The sequence below is a fragment of the Pseudophryne corroboree genome, chromosome 2 (genome assembly GCF_028390025.1).
Source record: "Pseudophryne corroboree isolate aPseCor3 chromosome 2, aPseCor3.hap2, whole genome shotgun sequence".
In the NCBI taxonomy this organism is placed as follows: domain Eukaryota; kingdom Metazoa; phylum Chordata; class Amphibia; order Anura; family Myobatrachidae; genus Pseudophryne; species Pseudophryne corroboree.
In genome coordinates, this window is record NC_086445.1 from 758,659,131 (window position 1) to 758,683,485 (window position 24,355).

Genomic DNA, 24,355 nt, shown 5'->3' on the forward strand with positions numbered 1-24,355 from the left:
ATCAGGAGCGAGGATAGTAAGTATTATTTTTTAAATTTTTTTTGTAAGCGCCGCTACAGTACAGGGGGCACAATTCTACAGGGGGCGTAACTGACCACGCCCCTGTATGAAGCCACGCCCCTATTTTCCGCCCAGGGAGCCACAAGGGATAGAAACGGCCCTGCGCCCACGCTGATAGGTGTTACTTTCACATGTCCCTGAAATGCTTTTTCAGAAGTAGGCAAGTATGCTTTAGAGTTACAGAACATTTCATGTTGATTATTGTCATAGTGTCAGTCTGTATGCACTAACCATTACACTGCATTAAATGACACAGCTCATCCTTAATGTATTTCCTTCTTCTGTCGTATATGTTAGCTTTTAATGTCACTTTCACTTTCTTCTTTACAACACTGCAGGCTTTCAGCACAAGGAAATATTTGCTTACAGTTTATGAACTTTGAACAGAAATCACAACTTCTGGTATCGGAGATTCTGAGATCTGTTTCTGGCTGTGAAAATGAAGTTTGAACTAATTGTGGACGGACATCCAGGAAACTGTACAGGGATTTAACCAGTAGATAACAAAATATTTTCTACAAGCAGCAAATCTTTCTGGACAGAAACTGGCAGTGCTGAATACTGTACTTTAAGTTTCGATTCATCAGCTGTGGATATGTCAGACGAAGGAAACTATTACTACACTGCTGGCCATAAGGTACTACGTTTCAAATAGTGAAAATAGATTGTAGTGTTCACTGCTGCAGTCAGTCTCTTGTACAGTGCCGCAGAATATGTTGGCACTATACAAGTAATAATTGCAAAGCTTGCAGGAGCTGTATTTCCATAAAGGAATGTACCGGAGTTTGCTATGTTGCACAATATGCTGAGTTTCCTAATGTTCAGTCTAATGTGCTGTTAATCTATGGTCTGTAGGTGGATCAGTTTTGGTTATTAGTTTCAGTAGACACTTGCCATTTAATGGTGATTTGTCACATAGTATCATAGGATACATACGATGTCCCGGCAGACAGAATGCTGTCTGTCACTATACCGACAGCAGCATTCCATCTTCTGCAATCCCGGTAGCGAGTCCCCTCATTAGCTAGCTACACCTCGGACCCGGTGGCTTGCTGCTCTCACCACAGGTTCTATTCCAACTCGGTTGGTGGCGTGGATCCACAAACCAAGTGGGAATACTGGCTGGTGTCCAGACTATGGCTGCCGGTTTATCGGCGGGTGTCGGGATTCTGGCGTCAGCCTCGTAATGCCGGATCCCAACAGCCAGTAAACTGACTTCATCCCGCTATGAGATGTATTGTTACAGTAGTACACACAGGAGAGTATTCAGAGTACCAAGAAATCCTCCTGATGGACTCTTTTCTGAGATGGTTATTTTTCACTGATTTTCTGCTGATTGGGGTTGGTGTAGGCCTGGAAGCTCACTGGGAGATATATACACCTTTTGCTAAATTCTCCCATATTTAAAATACCTGTAAACTCCAATTTCGAACAGTAGATTGAGTACTTTTGGGGAATATGTATCATATCATATCATATCATGTCATATCATATCATATCATATCATATCATATCAATATGTATCAAGCCTTAAAGATACATTAAGTGGACATAGATAAAGAACCAGCCAATCAGCTTCTAACTGGCATTTTACAGGCTGTGTTTGAAAACTGGCAATTAGGAACTGATTGGCTGGTACTTTATCTCTCTCCAAGGTTTAATACATCTCACCATTAGTCCCATATACTATTAAATGATGGCTATTATTTACCAGCATAACTGCAATTTGTGATACTGCACAATGGTGGTCATTCCGAGTTGTTCGCTCGCTAGCAGATTTTAGCAGCATTGCACATGCTAGGCCGCCGCCCTCTGGGAGTGTATCTTAGCTTAGCAGAATAGCGAGCGAAAGATTAGCAGAATTGCGAATAGAAAATTCTTAGCAGTTTCTGAGTAGCTCCAGACCTACTCACAGCTTGCGATCAGCTCAGCCCGTTTCACTCCTGGTTTGACGTCACACACACGCCCTGCGTTCGGCCAGCCACTCCCCCGTTTCTCCAGACTCTCCCGCGTTTTATCCTGACATGCCTGCGTTTTTTCGCACACTCCCTGAAAACGGCCAGTTTCCGCCCAGAAACACCCACTTCCTGTCAATCACACTCCAATCTCTTCAACTATGAAAATTCTTCGTTCGGACGTGCGTAAATCTACTAAGTTTTGTGCTAAAATACTACTGTGTACCATGCGCATGCGCATTTTTGCCTTAATCGCTCCGTTGTAAAAATCGGCAATGAGCGAACAACTCGGAATGACCCCCATAGGGCCTAATTCAGAGTTGATCGAAACAGCAAATTTGTTAGCAGTTGGGCAAAACCATGTGCACTGCAGGGGGAGGGGGGGGGGCAGATATAACATGTGCAGAGAGAGTTAGATTTGGGTGGGGTGTGTTCAAACTGAAATCTAAATTTCAGTGTAAAAATAAAGCAGCCAGTATTTACCCTGCACAGAAACAAAATAACCCACTCAAATCTAACTCTCTCTGCACATGTTATATCTGCCACATCTGCAGTGAACATGGGCCCTCATTCCGAGTTGTTCGCTCGCAAGCTGCTTTTAGCAGATTTGCTCACGCTAAGCCGCCGCCTACTGGGAGTGAATCTTAGCTTCTTAAAATTACGAACGAAAGATTCTCAAAATTGCGATTACACACCTCTTAGCAGTTTCAGAGTAGCTCCAGACTTACTCGGCATCTGCGATCAGTTCAGTGCTTGTCGTTCCTGGTTTGACGTCACAAACACACCCAGCGTTCGCCCAGACACTCCCCCATTTCTCCAGCCACTCCCGCGTTTTTTCCGGAAACGGTAGCGTTTTTTCGCACACACCCATAAAACGGCCTGTTTCCGCCCAGTAACACCCACTTCTTGTCAATCACACTACGATCGCCAGAACGATGAAAAAGCCGTGAGTAAAAATCCTAACTGCATAGCAAATTTACTTGGCGCAGTCGCAGTGCGAACATTGCGCATGCGCAGTAAGCGGAAAATCGCTGCGATGCGAAGATTTTTACCGAGCGAATAACTCGGAATGAGGGCCATGGTTTTGCCCAACTGCTAACAAATTTGCTGCTGTGATCAACTCTGAATTACTCCCATAAGCAGCCATAAGGTCACGCATGTGCAGTGCCATTTTGCAAAAATGGTTGCTTGAATATATGAAAAGCTCTTCTGCGGGAATACCTCCATAGACACAACACAGCCAAGGTACAGTATGTAAAGCTATACTTTTTGGGACTTGATTAATAGAGTAAGACTCTGGTGGTTATTCCGAGTTGATCGCTCGCTAGCAGTTTTTAGCAGCCGTGCAAACGCATTGTCGTCGCTCACTGGGGAGTGTATTTTCGCTTTGCAGAAGTGCGAATGCCTGTGCAGCAGAGCGCCTGCATAAACATTTTGTGCAAAACAAGACCAGCCCTGTACTTACTCTTCGTGTGCATTGATTCTAACGCTGGAGGGTTGGCTTTTGACGTCACCCACCCACCCAGCCACGCCTGCGTTTTCCCTGGCACGCCTGCATTTTTGTAAGCAATCCCTGAAAATGGTCAGTTACCACCCAGAAACGCCCCTTTCCTGTCACTCTTCTTGCGGCCGCCAGTGCGAATGAAAACGTCGCTAGAACCTGTGCAAAACCACAAAGGCCTTTGTAACCGTACGTCGTGCATGCGCAATGCGGTGCATAAGCATGCGCAGTGAGAAGTTCAGATTATTTCTAATAAAGATTTAAAATGCCAGCGTTAATATATGCTGCGGGTGCACAGCGCATCTTTTTACCATATACGATAAAAGTGCGCTGTATATCACAAACACTACATCCTTTAAGAGAAAACAAGTACTCGCACACATTGTCTGAGTTTCAATGCTCAGAGATGTATATATTTGATATTAAAAGAGTATGCATACAATAAAACACATGTACAGTATATATATGGTTACATGGTTACAATTACACAAGAAGCAGATAGTTACAAAAGAATCCATTACAGCCAGCATACTTTACCCTCAATGCACATTCCTCTCCATAACAGCAAACAACAGCAACTAACTCTCTAAATCTATACAAATCTGTGGCAAAAAGAGGATAAATGTACCAACTAGCGCCTCAACAAGGAACACTTCAAACAAGACAACAATACGATGTCAATACATTCCTGTATGGTGGAGATCCTCCTGAATATCTTCCAATTCTACTGACCGGAGAACTCTCACCATATGTGGAAAAACCAGAATATCATCATGTGTAGTACAACACAATTTATTAATCAGATGACATACACATATAACATAAAAGGATACTATATATTCCCCAGGTGCAATGTGGACTAGTCTCATAGAACAATTACCAGAGTTTATTGAGAACTGGTGTGAAGCAGTTCTCAAAAAGCATGTTAGTTATAAGTCACCAGATAGTCTCCCTGGGTAGACGGTCCGGGATGGCCCTCAGGCGAACGTACTCTCAGTCCAGTCCTTCACTTCAACATGGGGGTCCAGTGGATATCCAACGCGTTTAAACCCAAATGCTCTGGGTCTTTCTCAAGGCAGAATCCTCTAAATCTAGAAACTGCCTATATCAAAACAGTGGGAGTTAACAGGTTGTTGGTTTCAGGCTCCTTCCATTGGTACAGGAGAGGGAGGTCTCTCATTCCTTGTGTGTTATTGGTCAGTTCATATGCAAGCAACGTCCAGCCTTGAAGATGACATCATAGGGGTTGGCCACTGGTTTCCTGCCCACATGCTTTCTTTGTTCTAATAAGAGTTACTTTAGCTATCATACATTTAATCATAACTAATCGTTGCAATGTGCTACAATCTAACCACAGCTATCAAATTAATCCACACATTCTCCTGATTATTTTGACACCAAGGATGACATGTTTATCTTGTTCCGCTCTTATGTAAATACATTATAATGTCTGGTGCTTGACATGTTTAATTAAAGGTGTTTTATTAAATATGTGTTGAATATATGTTTGTGGCTTGTCTGTGTGAATGCGTATGCTACCATATATCAATGTGCTCGCTGCGTACATTCGCACGCACAGCGACTCATCAGTGTGGAGTTTGCATGTGGTGTGTATGTAATATTTTTTACTTCGACAGCAGAAATGCCGATTTTTAGCCTGATCGCTGCGCTGCGAACAATGGCAGCTAGCGATCAACTCGGAATGACCCCCTGTATTAAGAAAAACAAGGCCCGTGGTATGCCTTGTAATGCTCAAATATAACTTGCATTAGTCTCTTGTTAAATAGCCCAAATACTTAAAACATTTGGAAATGGCTGCTTTCACATGATTTTTCAGATAAAGGGGCCTTGATAAATAGGTCTCTTTACAAGTATCTTTGTACCCAAACTAAAAAAAAGTAGCAGCTTAAATTTAGTTGCCTCAAGTCATTGTATAAACTACTGTAGATGTGCTTGTACAGTACTTTGATGGAAAAAATCTGTATCTGTGTATAAAAATAAAACATTCCTAGAAAATCACTTTTGAAATCTGTAATTCCTAATTTAATAAAAGTTGTAGCTTCAAGGTAAACTGTAATCATAACATATTATGCCCTATATTTACAGGAAAAACAGATGAAAACTGTTTCTGCACAGTACACAGTTCCTGTAGGGTTCCAGCTCCCACCACTTGATCATTGGCAGTCACATTGTTCCTTTATTGAAGAAGTGATATGCAAAGTTCCTGGGAGTCTCCGTAAGTACACCACCAAGCAGGAGAATAGCCAGAACGTTGTACGGTATGTCCCATAGCAATGCACAACTCTGCAGCAGTTGTTCATTTTTGCCCCATAATACTGTAGTACCTTTTTGTGGTTATTTTCTGAACCACAGTATTGCCCTAGTTAATGTCATGCGTTGGAGATGCAGTGCACATGTGCCTCAATACTAGTGATGAGTGGGTTCGGTTCCTCGGAAACCGAACCCCCCAAACTTCACCCATTTTACACGGGTCCGAGGCATACTCGGATTCTCCCGTATTGCTCGGTTAACCCGAGCGCGCTCGAACGTCATCATCCCGCTGTCGGATTCTCGCGAGATTCGGATTCTATATAAGGACCCGTGCGTCGCCGTTTTCACTCGTGCATTGGAAATGTTAGGGAGAGGACGTGGCTGGCGTCCTCTCCGTTTATTAATGTTGCTGCATATATTTGTGCTTATTGCTTAATTGTGGGGACTGGGGAGCAGCTGTATTATATAGAAGGAGTACAGTGCAGAGTTTTGCTGACCAGTGACCACCAGTATTATACGTTGTCTGCCTGAAAAACGCTCCATATCTGTGCTCAGTGTGCTGCATATATCTGTGCTCACACTGCTTTATTGTGGGGACTGGGGACCAGCAGTATTATATAGGAGGAGTACAGTGCAGAGTTTTGATGACAGTGACCACCAGTATATATAGCAGTACGGTACGGAAGGCCACTGCTCTACCTACCTCTGTGTCGTCAAGTATACTATCCATCTACATTCTATACCTGTGTTGCATTTTAGTTTTGCAGTTTGCTGACAGTGACCACCAGTATATATAGCAGTATGGTACGGAAGGCCACTGCTCTACCTACCTCTGTGTCGTCAAGTATACTATCCATCTAGATTCTATACCTGTGGTGCATTTTAGTTTTGAAGTTTGCTGACAGTGACCACCAGTATATATAGCAGTACGGTACGGAAGGCCACTGCTCTACCTACCTCTGTGTCCTCAAGTATACTATCCATCCATACCTGTGGTGCCTTTCAGTTGTGCACAGCATATATAGTAGTAGGCCATTGCTATTGATACTGGCATATAATTCCACACATTAAAAAATGGAGAACAAAAATGTGGAGGTTAAAATAGGGAAATATCAAGAGTGGATCTTGATCTTTCCCTTTTTTAACCTCCACATTTTTGTTCTCGTGCTGAAGCTGCTGCCACTAGTCATGGCCGAGACGATGACGTCGTCTGCCAAGGCCGATGCCCAATGTCATAGTAGAGAGCATGTAAATTTCAAAAAACAAAAGTTCAGTAAAATGACCCAAAAATCCAAATTGAAAGCGTCTGATGAGAAGCATAAACTTGCCAATATGCCATTTACGACACGGAGTGGCAAGGAACGGCTGAGGCCCTGGCCTATGTTCGTGGCTAGTGGTTCAGATTCACATGAGGATGGAAGCACTCATCCTCTCGCTAGAAAAATTAAAAGACTTAAGCTGGCAAAAGCACAGAACTGTGCGTTCTTCTAAATAACAAATCCCCAAGGAGAGTCCAATTGTGTCGGTTGCGATGCCTGACCTTCCCAACACTGGACGGGAAGAGCTTGCGCCTTCCACCACTTGCACGCCCCCAGCAAGTGCTGGAAGGAGCACCCGCAGTCCAGTTCCTGATAGTCAAATTGAAGATGTCACTATTTAAGTACACCAGGATGAGGATATGGGTCTTGCTGGCGCTGGGGAGGAAATTGACAAGGAGGATTCTGATGGTGAGGTGGTTTGTTTAAGTCAGGCACCCGGGGAGACACCTGTTGTCCGTGGGACAAATATGGCCATTGACATGCCTGGTCAAAATACAAAAAAAATCACCTCTTCGGTGTGGAATTATTTCAACACAAATGCGGACAACAGGTGTCAAGCCGTGTGTTGCCTTTGTCAAGCTGTAATAAGTAGGGGTAAGGACGTTAACCACCTAGGAACATCCTCCATTATACGTCACCTGGACCGCATTCATCAGAAGTCAGTGACAAGTTCAAAAACTTTGGATGACAGCGGAAGCAGTCTACTGACCACTAAATCCCTTCCTTTTGTAACCAAGCTCCTGCAAACCACACCACCAACTCCCTCAGTGTCAATTTCCACCTTACACAGGAAAGCCAATAGTCCTGCAGTCCATGTCACTGGCAAGTGTGACGAGTCCTCTCCTGCCTGGGATTCCTCCGATGCATCCTTGAGTGTAACGCCTACTGCTACTGGCGCTGCTGTTGTTGCTGCTGGGAGTCGATCGTTATCCCAGAGGGGAAGTCGGAAGACCACTTGTACTACTTCCAGTAAGCAATCGACTGTCCAACAGTCCTTTGCGAGGAATATGAAATATCACAGCAGTCATCCTGCTGCAAAGCGGATAACTCAGGTCTTGTCAGCGTGGGTGGTGAGAAACGTGTGTCCGGTATCCACCGTTAATTCACAGGCAACTAGAGACTTGATTGAGGTACTGTGTCCCCGGTTCCATTTCTCTAGGCAGGCGATACCGAAAATGTACACAGACGTCAGAAAAAGAGTCACCAGTGTCCTAAAAAATGCAGTTATACCCAATGTCCACTTAACCACGGACATGTGGACAAGTGGAGCAGGGCAGACTCAGGACTATATGACTGTGACAGCCTTCTGGGTAGATGCATTGCCTCCCGCAGCAAGAACAGCAGCGGCGGCACCAGTAGCAGCATCTCGCAAACGCCAACTCGTTCCTAGGCAGGCTACGCTTTGTATCACCTCTTTCCATAAGAGGCACACAGCTGACAACCTCTTACGGAAACTGAGGAACATCATCGCAGAATGGCTTACCCCAATTGGACTCTCCTGGGGATTTGTGACATCGGACAACGCCACCAATATTGTGCGTGCATTACATCTGGGCAAATTCCAGCACGTCCCATGTTTTGCACATACATTGAATTTGGTGGTGCAGAATTATTTAAAAAATGACAGGGGCGTGCAAAGATGCTGTCGGTGGCCCAAAGAATTGCGGGCCACTTTCGGCATTCAGCCACCGCGTGCCGAAGACTGGAGCACCAGCAAACAGTCCTGAACCTGCCCTGCCATCATCTGAAGCAAGAGGTGGTAACAAGGTGAAATTCAACCCTCTATATGCTTCAGAGGATGGAGGAGCAGCAAAAGGCCATTCAAGCCTATACATCTGCCTACGATATAGGCAAAGGAGGGGGAATGCACCTGACTCAAGCGCAGTGGAGAATGATTTCAACGTTGTGCAAGGTTCTGCAACCCTTTGAACTTGCCACACGTGAAGTCAGTTCAGACACTGCCAGCCTGAGTCAGGTCATTCCCCTCATCAGGCTTTTGCAGAAAAACCTGGAGACATTGAAGGAGGAGCTAAAACAGAGTGATTCCGCTAGGCATGTGGGACTTGTGGATGGAGCCCTTAATTCGCTTAACCAGGATTCACGGGTGGTCAATCTGTTGAGATCAGAGCACTACATTTTGGCCACCGTGCTCGATCCTAGATTTAAAACCTACATTGTATCTCTCTTTCCGGCAGAGGTTCAAAGACCTGCTGGTGAGAAAATTGTCAAGTCAAGCCAAGCGGAACGTGACCCGTCAACATCTCCTCCTTCACATTCTCCCGCAACTGGGGGTGCGAGGAAAAGGCTAAAAATTCAGAGCCCACCCGCTGGCGGTGATGCAGGGCAGTCTGGAGCGAGTGCTGACATCTGGCCCGGACTGAAGGACCTGCCAACGATTACTGACATGTCGTCTACTGACACTGCATATGATTCTCTCACCATTGAAAGAATGGTGGAGGATTACATGAGTGACCTCATCCAAGTAGGCACGTCAGACAGTCCGTACGTATACTTGCAGGAAAAAGAGGCAATTTGGAGGCCCTTGCACAAACTGGCTTTATTCCACCTAAGTTGCCCTCCCTCCAGTGTGTACTCCGAAAGAGTGTTTAGTGCAGCCGCTCACCTTGTCAGCAATCGGCGTACGAGGTTACTTCCAGAAAATGTGGAGAAGATGATGTTCATCAAAATGAATTATAATCAATTCCTCCGTGGAGACATTCACCAGCAGCAATTGCCTCCAGAAAGTACACAGGGACCTGAGATGGTGGATTCCAGTGGGGACGAATTAATAATCTGTGAGGAGGGGGATGTACACAGTGAAAGGGGTGAGGAATCGGAGGATGATGATGAAGTGACCATCTTGCCTCTGTAGAGCCAGTTTGTGCAAGGAGAGATTGATTGCTTCTTTTTTTGGTGGGGGCCCAAACCAACCAGTCATTTCAGTCACAGTCATGTGGCAGACCCTGTCGCTGAAATGATGGGTTCGTTAAAGTGTACAGTACATGTCCTGTTTATACAACATAAGGGTGGGTGGGAGGGCCCAAGGACAATTCCATCTTGCACCTCTTTTTTCTTTCATTTTTCTTTGCATCATGTGCTGTTTGGGGACTATTTTTTTAAGTGCCATCCTGCGTGACACTGCAGTGCCACTCCTAGATGGGCCAGGTGTTTGTGTCGGCCACTTGTGTCGCTTAGCTTAGTCACACAGCGACCTTGGTGCGCCTATTTTTTTCTTTGCATCATGTGCGATTTGGGGACTATTTTTTTGAAGTGCCATCCTGCCTGACACTGCAGTGCCACTCCTAGATGGGCCAGGTGTTTGTGTCGGCCACTTGTGTCGCTTAGCTTAGTCACACAGCGACCTTGGTGCGCCTCTTTTTTTCTTTGCATCATGTGCTGTTTTGGGGACTAATTTTTTTAAGTGCCATCCTGCCTGATACTGCAGTGCCACTCCTAGATGGGCCAGGTGTTTGTGTCGGCCAATTGTATCGCTTAGCTTAGTCACACAACGACCTTGGTTCGCCTCTTTTTTTCTTTGCATCATGTGCTGTTTGGGGACTATTTTTTTGAAGTGCCATCCTGCCTGACACGGCAGTGCCACTCCTAGATGGGCCAGGTGTTTGTGTCGGCCACTTGGGTCACTTAGCTTAGCCATCTAGCGACCTCAGTGCAAATTTTAGGACTAAAAATAATATTGTGAGGTGTGAGGTGTTCAGAATAGACTGAAAATGAGTGTAAATTATGGTTATTGAAGTTAATAATACTATGGGATCAAAATGACCCCCATATTCTATGATTTAAGCTGTTCTTGAGGGTTTTTTGTAAAAAAACACCCGAATCCAAAACACACCCGAATCCGACAAAAAAATTTCAGGGAGGTTTTGCCAAAACGCGTCCGAATCCAAAACACGGCCGTGGAACCGAATCCAAAACCAAAGCACAAAACCACGAAAAATGTCCGGTGCACATCACTACTCAATACAGTTGTTGTTTGGGGGTGGAGATCAGGGAGCTTTACACGAAATGGAGGTTTGTACAAAAATGCAGCAGAGGGGACAGTTTTGGCCTCCTCTGTACCCCCAATTCTATTATGACATAGTCAGTGATGTTCGGTGAGGTTAGCCATGTGTAGAAGAGCCTTTCCTGCCATACTAATGTATACGCCACAGTTTTGACTACATAAAGTACTAGCTGTTCTTCGCACGGGACTGTCGGATTTTCATGGTTGTAAATATAAATGAGTGTTAAAAATCTGGTAAATCTATAGAGATGTAAATTTGAGACATCTTAATGTAAGTAAATATTAATCCATGGATCTTGGCGTTACCCGAGGAGCACCCGTAGCAGACACGGTAAATAGTAACAGGACCATTTTTGTAGTTTATTAAATTCTACACACTGGAGGTGCAATCCAAATTTTGATCCGATAGTCGGTTCGGGCATTATCGTTCACGCAGCGTAAACCACGCATCGGTAATGATGTCATTATGTCAAACACCTGTTCATTCCCTTAGGGGAGGTTTATTAAAATTCTAATTATGTAGTTTTCCTATTTCCAACCTGAGGAATACATATGTTGCATCTCAGCTTCCTAACATATTGGGAAGTAAGAGAATTAGTGATGAGTCAATAAGTGAGTGAGTGTGTGAGTGAGTGAGGGCTTTCGCATTTATATACATAGATATGAAAAATACAAATAATATATTAGAAATATTTTCTTTGTATTCTTCTATTCATTTTTATAGTAAAAACTCTGGAGTAAAAAGTATACGGTAGATGAGGCACTGCCTATCTTTTCTGCACATCTCTGATCAAAACTCACCAAATTTCCAGCAGTATATGTTGCTGCACTTTTGTATAATGCCCACATGAACCCCTTGGTTCACACTGTATATTGTGTGTAAATCTGGTTCTGATACTAGCCAGTGCCTTCTCAGCCATTTACCTCACCGCACACCCCTAGACATACCGTATATACTCGAGTATAAGTTGACCCGAATATAAGCCGAGGCACTTAAGCTTACCAAAAAAACCTGGGAAAACTTATTGACTCGAGTATAAGCCTAGGGTGGGAAATGCAGCTCTAGCCGTACACAGCCCTCATACTGCCAGATATGCCCCCACAGTGCCAGATATGCCCCACAGTGCCAGATATGCCCTCACACTGCCAGATATGCCCCCACAGTTCCAGATATGCCCTCATAGTGGCAGATATGCCCCCCACAGTGCCAGATATGCCCTCATACTGCCAGATATTCCCCCACAGTGCCAGATATGCCCTCATAGTGCCAGATATGCCCCCACAGTGCCAGATATGCCCTCATACTGTCAGATATTCTCCCACAGTGCCAGATATGCACTCATAGTGCCAGATATGCCCCCACAGTGCCAGATATGCCCTTATACTGCCAGATATGCCCCCCCAAGTGCCAAATATGCTCCCCCAGTGCCATGTATACGGTAACTTACCCTCCGCCGCTCCCGCACTGGCTTGTGAAGGAGGGACACGGAGGGCACAGCGCGTGCCTCTCCTGTGTCCCTCCTACACCTCCGGCGGCTGCGGCGGGTCTGTTAAATGAAGTGCTGGTTCATGAGCCAATCAGAGCTCACAAACGGGTACTTCAGTTAATAGACCCCCCGCTGCCGCCGGAAATGCAGGAGGGACCCTCCTTCCCACTGCACTGACTGCCCTCCGTGTCCCCACTCCTTCCCACTGCACTGACTTGAGTATAAGCCGAGGGGGCTTTTTCAGCACAAAAAAAAGTGCTGAAAAAGTTGGCTTATACACGAGTATATACGGTAATGGGCCAGATGTACTAAGCCTTAAAAATTGATAAAGTGGAGAGTGATAAAGTACCAGACAATTGGCACCTAGCTGCCATGCCATAGGCCCTGTTTGAAAAATGACAGCAGTTGGTTGGCTGGTACTTTATCACTGTCCACTTTATCACTTTTCAAGGCTTAGTACATCTGGCCCTATAGTGTCCTTAGTTCATATTATGTCACATTACAATGCCCCCTGTTGTTCATATTCCACACTATAGTGCCTCCAGCACATACTGTGCCACAATAAAGTGCTCTTCAATTGAGGTTGGGCATTGGGTTGGACTCAATTGCTTAGCAACCTGGGTCCAAGGCCCCCTAAGCCTCTGTGCCCCATAGCATTGGTACCTCCTGTACCCACTATAGCTACACCCATGCCACCAAGTACTGTAACATAGAAATTTAGGTGGAATGAAGAGTTCCCTGGAGTATATGACAGATATACTGTATAATAAATGCATTTATGGTAAAAACTTAGGGAAGAGGTTCTCAAATGCAGTCCTCAAGGCACCCCCACAGTTAAGGTTTTAAGTTTATCCATGCTTGGCCACAGGTGACTTAATTAGCACCTCAGTCAATTTGATTTAACCATCTGTGCTGAGCCATGGATATACATAAAACCTGGACTGTTGGGGTGACTTGAGGGCCGCGTTTGAGAACTTCTGGTTTAGGGTCTGAGTTTAGAACTGGGCCTGGGACTGTAAAATGGCCCAGATTTCTACAGTCAACTTTAGTCATGAGAGATAAGAAATGATCTTGGGTCATACTGTACTTCATACTGTCACGTTATGATGGTTTTGTGAACTTGGATCCTAGACTGGACAGATCTGGCAGTTGGTGTCTTGAAAGTAGCTGGCTTGATATAATTTATGCTCATAGAGTATGGGAAACTTTAACTAGTACCGGGTAGTTGGTGGAGACCCAGAACAGGGGTGCAGGGTCTAACACACCAGTGGTTTTCGCCAGGGACCCCACAAGAAAGTTTGGGCTCAGCTGTGCCTGACATACAGGTTGCGGCCCCCTGACTGGGTCACCCAATACTTGCAGAAAATAATAGTCTATCTACTAGCACTAGATAGACTCTGAGAAGTAAAGAGGCATGAGGCTGTTGACTGTAGTTTACTGATTGAGATCCAGGTGGAGCAATTATTGGACTGGAACCAATGGAGAGAGTATCAGACGGTAAGCAATGGTTCAATATCGGACTGATACCCATGGAGTAATTATCGGACTGGAACTGATTGGAGCCAGATGGTGCATCTGGATGGTAATTTGCACTGGATTCGCTAAATAGGAAACAATTCTGCAGGAGCTCACTGAAGACACAGGTACGCTGTGGACATCATTACACTGGTTGCAGGTGACTTCCCAGATTGCCACTTTTATACCTGCTAGGGAGCAGAGATTGGCTGCTGCGATCAGGTGGCTAAGAGCAGCAACTAGAATGGCTGAAATTGATCAAGTGACTGCTTCCAACATGGCTGCACTCATGTCTGAATTTTGGAGGGAACTTTGGCATTAAGTATGAATATCAAAATACTGAGTGGAAGTGAAGCTCTGCAGAGAGACACACTTTGGATTATACTCAGAACGCTTAGAGCGCTGTGCAGAAAGACCAGTTTCTCAGGGATAACACTGCTGAAATCAGGATTTAGCAGATTACTCAAACAAGTGAACTCTCTCAGGTGGCTAATCACCAAAAACACAGACTGCAGCTTGTATGCTGGGAGACTCCTCAGGCAATGAACTCAGCAACACAGGTTACACTTGGAACTGGTAAACTGGGCTAAAGCCAGTGAGGAGTTAACCTTGAACTGCAGGACTGATGGCAGAAGTTAGTCATAAAACCAGTTACTAGAATAAGAGGAGTAAAGTCAGGATTGTGACGGAAGGTGCACGAAACTTATGATTTTTAAGGTAGTCCCCTGCACCCCTGGAAAAGTGAGTGGATCTCCCACATCCCACCACTTCCTAGCAAAGTGGGCAAGATGGGGAGATAATACTAGGAATCGTGGGTCCCTATGGGGGGGGGGGGGAGTTTAAAAATGAAAAATGGCAAATGGTCTATAGCCTGGAATTGCTCCCCGAAGTGTCAGGTGCACATTCTCACTGGCTTCCTCCAGAGTTGAAGGTGCCTAAAGTCAGCAAGTATATTATATATACATATATATTAGAGATGTGCGGATCTGGATTGGGTCTGCCAAAACCGCCCTTTCAGGTTTTGGTTTTGGTAATGGATCTGGGTGATTTTTGAAAAAAAAAACACAAAAACAGCTGAAATCACAGGATTTGGGAGTAATTTTGATCCTACGGTATTATTAACCTCAATTACATTAATTTCCACTCATTTCCAGTCTATTCTGAACATCTCACAATATTGTTCTTAGGCCAATAGTTTGCAACAAGGTCGCTGGATGACTAAGCTAAGCAACCCAAGTGGGCGGCCCAAGCACCTGGCCTGCAGCCTGCAGTGGCAAACAGGATGGCACTTTTAAAAACTAGGTCCCAAACAGCAAAGAAAAAAAGAGGTGCAAGATGGAATTGTCCTTGGGTCCTCCCACCCACCCTTATGTTGCATAAACAGGACATGCACACTTTAACAAACCCATCAATTCAGTGACAGGGTCTGCCACACGACTGTGGCTGAAATGATTGGTTTGTTTGGGCCCCCACAAAAAAAGAAGCAATTAATCCCCCCACCAAAAAAGAAGCAATTCATATCTCCTTGCACAAACTGGCTCTACAGAGGCAAGATGTCATCCTCATCTTCTGATTCCTCACCCCTTTCAGCATGTACATCCTCCTCCTCCTCACAGATTATTAATTCGTCCCCACTGGAATCCACCATCACAGGTCCCTGTGCACTTTCTGGAGTCAATTTCTGGTAAATGTCTTCCTGGAGGAATTTATAATTTATTTTGATGAACATCATCTTTTCCACATTTTCTGGAAGTAACCTCCTACACCGATCGCTGTCAAGGTGACCGGATGCACTAAACACTCTTTCAGAGTACACACTGGATGGGGGGCAACTTAGGTAAAATAAAGCAAGTTTGTGCAAGGGCATCCAAATTGCCTCTTTTTCCTGCCAGTATACATACGGACTGTCTGACATGCCTACTTGGATGCTGTCACCCATATAATCTTCCACCATTCTTTCAATGGTGACAGCATCATATGCAGTGACAGTAGACATGTCTAATCGTTGGCAGGTCCATCAGTCCGGAACAGATGTCAGCACTTGCTCCTGACTGCCTTGCATCACCACCAGTGGGTGGGCTCGGAAATGTTATCCTTTTCCTCGCAGGAGGAGCGGTTGACAGGTCACGTTCCGCTCAAGTTAACAATTTTCTCACCAGCAGGTCTTTGAACCTCTGCAGACTTGTGTCTGCCGGAAAGAGAGATACAACGTAGGCTTTAAACATAGGATCGAGAGGGTGGCCAAAATGTAATGCTCTGATTTCAACAGACTGACTACCCGTGAATCCTGGCAAAGCGAATGAAGGGCTCCATCCACAAGTCCCACATACTTAGTGGAATTGCTCCATCTTAGCTCCTCCTTGAAGCTCTCCAGCTGCTTCTGCAAAAGCCTGATGAGGGGAATGACCTGACTGAAGCTGGCAGTGTCTGAACTGACTTTATGTGTGGCAAGTTCAAAGGGTTGGAGAACCTTGCAGAACACGGAAATCATTCTCCACTGCGCTTGAGTCAGGTGCATTCCCCTTCCTTTGCCTATATCAAAGGTGAATGTATAGGCTTGAATGGCCTTTTGCTGCTCCTCCATCCTCGGAAGCATATAGAGTGTTGAATTTCACTGCGTTACTATCTCTTGCTTCAGGTGATGGCAGGGCAGGTTCAGGAGTGTTTGATGGCGCTCAGTCGTCGGTACTCGGTGGCTGAATGCCGAAAGTTGCCCACAATTTTACGGGCCTCCGACAGCATCTCCTGCACGGTCCTGTAATTTTTCAAAAAATTCCGCACTACCATATTAATTGTATGTGCAAAACATGGGACGTGCTGAAATTTGCCCAGATGTAATGCATGCACAATATTGGTGGCATTGTCCGATATCACAAATCCCCAGGAGAGTCTAAGTGGGGTAATCCATTGTGCGATGATGTACCTCAGTTTCCGTAAGAGGTTGTCAGTGGTGTGCCTCTTACGGAAACCGGTGATACACCGCGTAGTCTGCCTAGGAACGAGCTGGTGTTTGTGAGATGCTGCTACTGGTGCTGCTGCTATTTTTGCTGTGGGAGGCAATACATCTACCCAGTGGGCTGTCACAGTATGTAGTCCTTAGTTTGCCCTGCACCACTTGCCCACATGTCCGTGGTTTAGTGGATACTGGGTACAACCGCATTTTTCAGGACACTGAGGACACTTTTCTTAATGTGCCTGTACATTCCGGGAATCACTTTCCTAGTTAAGTGGAATCTAGATGGGATTTGGTACCGGGGACAAACTACCTCCATCAATTGTCTAAATCCAACTGCACCAATGGCGGATACCGGATAACACCAACATAGCTGTCAAGGCCTCAATTATCTGCTTTGCAACAGGATGACTGCTGTCAAATTTCATCTTCCTCGCAAAGGTCTGTTGAACAGTCAATTGCTTAGTTGAAGTAGTACAAGTGGTCTTCTGACTTCCCCTCTGGGATGATGATCGACTCCCAGCAGCAGCAACAACAACAGCAGTAGTAGGCGTACCACTCAAGGATCCTCCGGAGGAATCCCGATTAGGAGAGGACTCATCAGTCATGCCAGTGACATGGCCTGCAGGACTACATACCTTCCTGACTGAGGAGGAAATTGACGTTGAGCGAGTTGGTGGTGTGGCTTGCAGGAGCTTGGGTACAAGAGGAAGAAGGGATTTAGGTGTCAGTGGACTGCTTATGCTCTTACCCAAAGTTTTCTGAACTTGAAAATAACTTTTCATGAATGCACTGCAGGTGACGTATAAGGGAGAATGTTCCTAGGTGGTTAACATCCTCATCCCTACTTATTACGGATTGACAAAGGCAACACATGGCTTGACACCTGTTTTCCGGATTTGTGGAGAAATAATTCCACACCAAAGAGGTGGCTTTTTTGGTATTTGCCCAGGCATGACAGTGGGCTTATTCATCCCATGGACAACAACTGTCTCCCCCGGTGCCTGATTTCAACAAACTACATCACCATCAGAATCCTCATTGTCAACTTCCTCTTTAGCGCCAGCAACACCCATATCCTCATCCTGGTGTACTTCAACAGTGACATCTTCAATTTGAATATCAAAAACTAGACTGTGGGTGCTCCTTCCAGCACTTGCAGAGTGTCTGCAAATGGTGGAAGGCGCCATCTCTTCCCATACAGTGTTCGGAAGGTCAGGCATCACAACCACTGACACACTTGGTCTCTTCTTGGGGATTTGTGATACCATCTTAGAATGCACAGTTCTTTGTTGTGCTTTTGCCAGCTTAACTCTTATCATTTTTCTAGCAGGAGGATGAGGGCTTCCATCTTCATGTGAAGCTGAACCACTAGTCATGAACATAGGCCAGGGCCTTAGCTGTTCCTTGCCACTACATGTCATAAATGGCATATTGGAAAGTTTATGTATCTCCTCAGATCATTTGACTTTATTTTTTTGGTTCTCTTTACTGAACTTCTGCCTTTTGGATTTGACATGCCCTCTACTATGACATTGGGCATCGGCCTTGGCAGACAATGTTGATGGCATTTCATCATATATGCTATGGCTAGTGGCAGCAGCTTCAGCACTAGGAGGAAGTGGTTCTCTATCTTTCCCTATTCTATACTCCATATTTTTGTTCTCCATTATTTTTCTGGAGTTATATAACACAATATGAGGAACAGGAGAGCGTACCCCTACACCATACAGGGCAAACCCTGTAAAAGTTATTTGGATTAAATATTAATAACCCCTTTATTTGAAGTAAATAATATACAGCACAGTACAGTACCACTGGACTAATACGGCAGTATCACTGGAATTATATGGCAGTACCACTGTATTTATACGGCAGTATCACTGGAATTATATGGCAGTACCACTGGACTTATACGGCAGTATCACTGGATATATACGGCAGTATCACTGGACTTATACGGCAGTACCACTGGACTTATATTGCATTATCACTGGATTTATATGGCAGTACCACTAGACTTATACAGCAGTACCACTGGACTTATACGGCAGTATCACTGGAATTATATGGCAGTACCACTGGACTTATACGACAATACCCCAAGACTTATACGGCAGTACCCCTAGACTTATACTGCAGTGCCCCTGAACTTATACAGCTGCACAACTGTACTGGACTTATGATGTCTGGACGATGATGTCTGCGGTGGTCAGCGGGGTCTCCGTCACCTCCCAGACCCGGGAGGTGACGTGCGCAGGGAGTCCCCGGGCTCCTCCTCCTCCCCCCTGCAGCCAGAAGGAGACAAGGCTGTGCTGCGGGGGAGAAGGAGGAGGGGGCCGCACCAGCAACAGCACACAGGTATGCCCGGGGAAGGGGGGTCATCGTGAGCGGCGCGGGGCAGCAGCGGGATCCGGCGGCGGCGGTAAGAGTCCCATAGGCTTCTATAGGGAATCGCCATAAAAGATGGCGATACCCTATGGGGCGAAAACGCGGCTGTCGGGGGTTAGTATATATGAAAATGCGGTAAAACGGGGGTTTTACCGCATTTTCCCTTTAGTAAATCCCGCCCAGTATGAGGCGAAATTCACATTATAGCACACGGTATGAGCCGAAATTCACATTACAGCACACGGTATGAGCCGAAATTCACATTACAGCACACGGTATGAGCCGAAATTCACATTATACCACATGGTATGAGCCGAAATTCACATTATAGCACACGGTATGACCCGAAATTCACATTACAGCACACGGTATGAGACGAAATTCACATTATACCACATGGTATGAGCCGAAATTCACATTATAGCACATGGTATGAGCCGAAATTCACATTATACCACATAGAATGAGTCGAAATTCACATTATAGCACACAGTATGAGCCGAAATTCACATTACACCACACAGTATGAGACGAAATTCAAATTATACCACACGGCATGAGCCAAAATTCACATTATACCACACGGCATGAGCCAAAATTCACATTATAGCACACGGTATGAGCCAAAATTTACATTATAGCACACAGTGGGTGGGATGTACTATAAGACATTGCCGCCCCTTGCCAACTACTGCAACGATACTAATCGCATATGTACTAACATATGCGATTAGTATCGCAATGCGGTATAGGAGGCCCTCCGCGATGATGTCTGCGGTGGTCAGCGGGGTCTCCGTCACCTCCCAGACCCGGGAGGAGACGTGCGCAGGGAGTCCCCGGGCTCCTTCTCCTCCCCCCTGCAGCCAGAAGGAGACAAGGCTGTGCTGCGGGGGAGAAGGAGGAGGGGGCCGCACCAGCAGCAGCACACAGGTATGCCCGGGGGAGGGGGGTCGTCGTGAGCGGCGCGGGGCGGTGGCGGGATCCGGCGGCGGCGGTAAGAGTCCCATAGGCTATAATAGGGTATCGCCATAAAAAGATGGCGATACCCTATGGGGCGAAAACGCGGCGGTCCGGGGTTAGTATACAGTATATGAAAATGCGGTAAAACGGGTTTTACCACATTTTCCCTTTAGTAAATCCCGCCCAGTATGAGCCGAAATTCACATTATAGCACACGGTATGAGCCGAGGTTCACATTATAGCTCACATTATGAGCCAAAATTTACATAATAGCACACGGTCTGAACCGAAATTCACATTATAGCACACCGTATGAGCCGAAATTCACATTATGCCACACGGAATGAGACACAATTCACGGGCTGAGCAGCTCTGCTAGGCCACATGACACTCAGAGAGACCGGGGGCTGTTGGATTTGCTTGACCACCCGTTGCACTGCTCGGCTGCCTGGAATACAGAGATGGGGGCATATCACGTAGCCGTGAGACATGACCATCACCCATGAGGCGAGAAAATGCCTCAATGTCTATAATGCCAGGGCTGTTTAGGAGCCCCAGTTCTTCCCTGATTGCACCTGATGAGTAGATTTATTGTGAATGGCTTTGTACAAATCTTTTTTATGCTGTGTATTTCAGGAATTCATCCAGCTCTGTGGAGCAAGGATGATGTCATTAACTGGCTGCGATGGGCAGAGGAAGAATACTCACTACAGAGAACAGATGACAGCAAGTTTGTATTGAATGGAAGAGCCTTGTGCATTCTTACAAAAGATGATTTTAAAGCCCGTTCACAAAGTTCAGGTAATATAACAGCCATTGTTTGCAGTGGATAGTCACTGGGCCTCCCTCATTTTCATGCAGACACGCTGTTGCCAGTGTTTCATTTCTTTTGACTCAAATCCATTTATTATTACAATGTGAGATTTCTGCAGGGATCTGACTAATGTATTGCGCTGTATGACTACAATATGTCTCCTTAGGCTACCAGATCTAACAATTTCCATTATCTATCTTTTCAAACCAGTTGCTATATACTCAAAGGCAATTGCAATGTTACAAAGCTGTATGCTTGTCTTTATGGGCTGGTTCAGAGGTTATTCAATTTTTTTCTCAATGGGCCAGAGATTTTGGATCTGCACATGTGCAGGACTGGGGAAGAGATGTCACTCACAGTGCCCCAAACGCTGCAGCATGACTGACAAGCTACTGGCAATCGGGGGTGGAGATGGAGCAGCGTCAGGAGGGGATGAAAATGGGGGTATGTCGGCCCCCTTTTCTGGGCATGATAAAGCCAGTGGCTGTATACTTTCAGCATAATTTTTCCAGACATCCTAAGTTACCAGAGGGTTACTCAGATGTCCGATGGTCACACGGTTGATGTGATACTGCATCTTAAAACATGCAGTGGATCAGAGGCAGAGGGCATATTCTTACTTAAGTCACCTCCTGCGGCTTTATAATAATTTTGCACAGACACTGCATACAAAGGTGCAGTGTCTGTGCTATAGTGTCCACCCCTGAATCAGCCGCTTACATAGGCAGAATACTGTAAATACAGTATAATGGAATCAAATAATATTTCAGAATGAAGATAGCAGCAGCATACCGTAGGAACTATTGGCCCGATTCAGACCTGATTGCTGTTGTGTGAATTTGCACAGCGGACAATTATTGAATGACTGCGTATGCATACACACTGCAATGCACTGCAGGCGCATAGACAAACAGTGACAGGATGGTTTGAAAATTTAGATCTCAATATGTTCGCAAGGTAATTGACAGGAAGAGGACATTTAGGGGTGGTAACTGGCCATTTTCATGGAGTGTCAGAAAAAACGCAGGCGTTCCCAAGCGTTGTCAGAGTGGGTTTGTGATGTCAGCTCCGGCCCGATTAGCCTGTTTGTATCGCACTATAGGAGTAAGTCTTGGGCTACGTACAGACTGGAAAAATCATTTGATGGTGAGTTGATAACGAATTTGCAGCTGTCCGTTGTCTGGCGGAATTTTCGCATGGCATACACATGCATTCGCACACTTGCATGAGGCGGGTTTTCACTCTCCCTGGGTGACTATCTGATCACAGACCTCTGCAAATTTGCAGTACAGCGATCAGGTCTGAATTAGACCCTATATATCTAGAAATGCATTCCTAAGTACAGGTTGAGTATCCTTTATTCAAAATTCTAAATCCCACATTATTGGGTCCCCTACTGACATAATGACATATATGTTATATATATATATATATATATATACACTGCTCAAAAAAATAAAGGGAACACTAAAATAACACATCCTAGATCTGAATGAATGAAATATTCTTATTAAATACTTTGTTCTTTACATAGTTGAATGTGCTGACAACAAAATCACACAAAAATTATCAATGGAAATCAAATTTATTAACCCATGGAGGTCTGGATTTGGAGTCACACTCAAAATTAAAGTGGAAAAACACACTACAGGCTGATCCAACTTTGATGTAATGTCCTTAAAACAAGTTAAAATGAGGCTCAGTAGTGTGTGTGGCCTCCACGTGCCTGTATGACCTCCCTACAACGCCTGGGCATGCTCCTGATGAGGTGGCGGATGGTCTCCTGAGGGATCTCCTCCCAGACCTGGACTAAAGCATCCGCCAACTCCTAGACAGTCTGTGGTGCAACGTGGCGTTGGTGGATGGAGGGAGACGTGATGTCCCAGATGTGCTCAATTGGATTCAGGTCTGGGGAACGGGCGGGCAAGTCCATAGCATCAAAGCCTTCGTCTTGCAGGAACTGCTGACACACTCCAGCCACATAAGGTCTAGCATTGTCTTGCATTAGGAGGAACCCAGGGCCAACCGCACCAGCATATGGTCTCACAAGGGGTTTGAGGATCTCATCTCGGTACCTAATGGCAATCAGGCTACCTCTGACGAGCACATGGAGGGCTGTGCGGCCCCCCAAAGAAAAGCTACCCCACACCATTACTGACCCACTGCCAAACCGGTCATGCTGTAGGATGTTGCAGGCAGCAGAACGTTCTTCTTGGCGTCTCCAGACTCTGTCACGTCTGTCACATGTGCTCAGTGAGAACCTGCTTTCATCTGTGAAGAGCACAGGGCGCCAATGGCGAATTTGCCAATCTTGCCAAACGTCCTGCATGGTGTTGGGCTGTAAGCACAACCCCCACCTGTGGACGTCGGGCCCTCATACTACCCTCATGTAGTCTGTTTCTGATCGTTTGAGTAGACACATGCACATTTGTGACTTGCTGGAGGTCATTTTGCAGGGCTCTGGCAGTGCTCCTCCTGTTCCTCCTTGCACAAAGGCGGAGGTAGCGGTCCTGCTGCTGGGTTGTTGCCCTCCTACGGCCTCCTCCACATCTCCTGATGTACTGGCCTGTCTCCTGGTAGCGCCTCCATGCTCTGGACACTACGCTGACAGACACAGCAAACCTTCTTGCCACAGCTCGCATTGATGTGCCATCCTGGATGAGCTGCACTACCTGAGCCACTTGTGTGGGTTGTAGACTCCGTCTCATGCTACCACTAGAGTGAAAGCACCACCGGCTTTCAAAAGGGACCAAAACATCAGCCAGAAAGCATAGGAGCTGAGAAGTGGTCTGTGGTCACCACCTGCAGAACAACTCCCTTATTTGGGTTGTCTTGCTAATTGCCTATAATTTCTACCGGTTGTCTATTCCATTAGCACAACAGCATGTGAAATTGATTGTCAATCAGTGTTGCTTCCTAAGTGGACAGTTTGATTTCACAGAAGTGTGATTGACTTGGAGTTACAGTGTGTTGTTTAAGTGTTCCCTTTATTTTTTTGAGCAGTGTGTATGTATATATATATATATATATATATATATATATGTCATTTTCTCAGTAGGGGAACAAAAAATGTGTGATTTTGAATTCTGAATAAGGAATACTCAACCC

At 45.5% G+C, this 24,355-nt stretch overlaps 1 protein-coding gene across 1 annotated transcript in view; it reads left to right on the plus strand.

Annotated features, from left to right (window-relative positions):
• Positions 1 to 399: 399 nt before the first annotated feature.
• The window catches only part of LOC135047490 (transcription factor ETV7-like), a 65,629-nt gene continuing 41,673 nt past the window's right edge, over positions 400 to 24,355 (plus strand). The window contains exons 1-3 of the mRNA XM_063955455.1: positions 400 to 697; positions 5,623 to 5,752; positions 21,070 to 21,234. Of these exons, the coding sequence (XP_063811525.1) occupies positions 656 to 697; positions 5,623 to 5,752; positions 21,070 to 21,234 (337 nt within the window). The 5' untranslated portion in view covers positions 400 to 655. The remainder of the gene's footprint in view (positions 698 to 5,622; positions 5,753 to 21,069; positions 21,235 to 24,355) is intronic.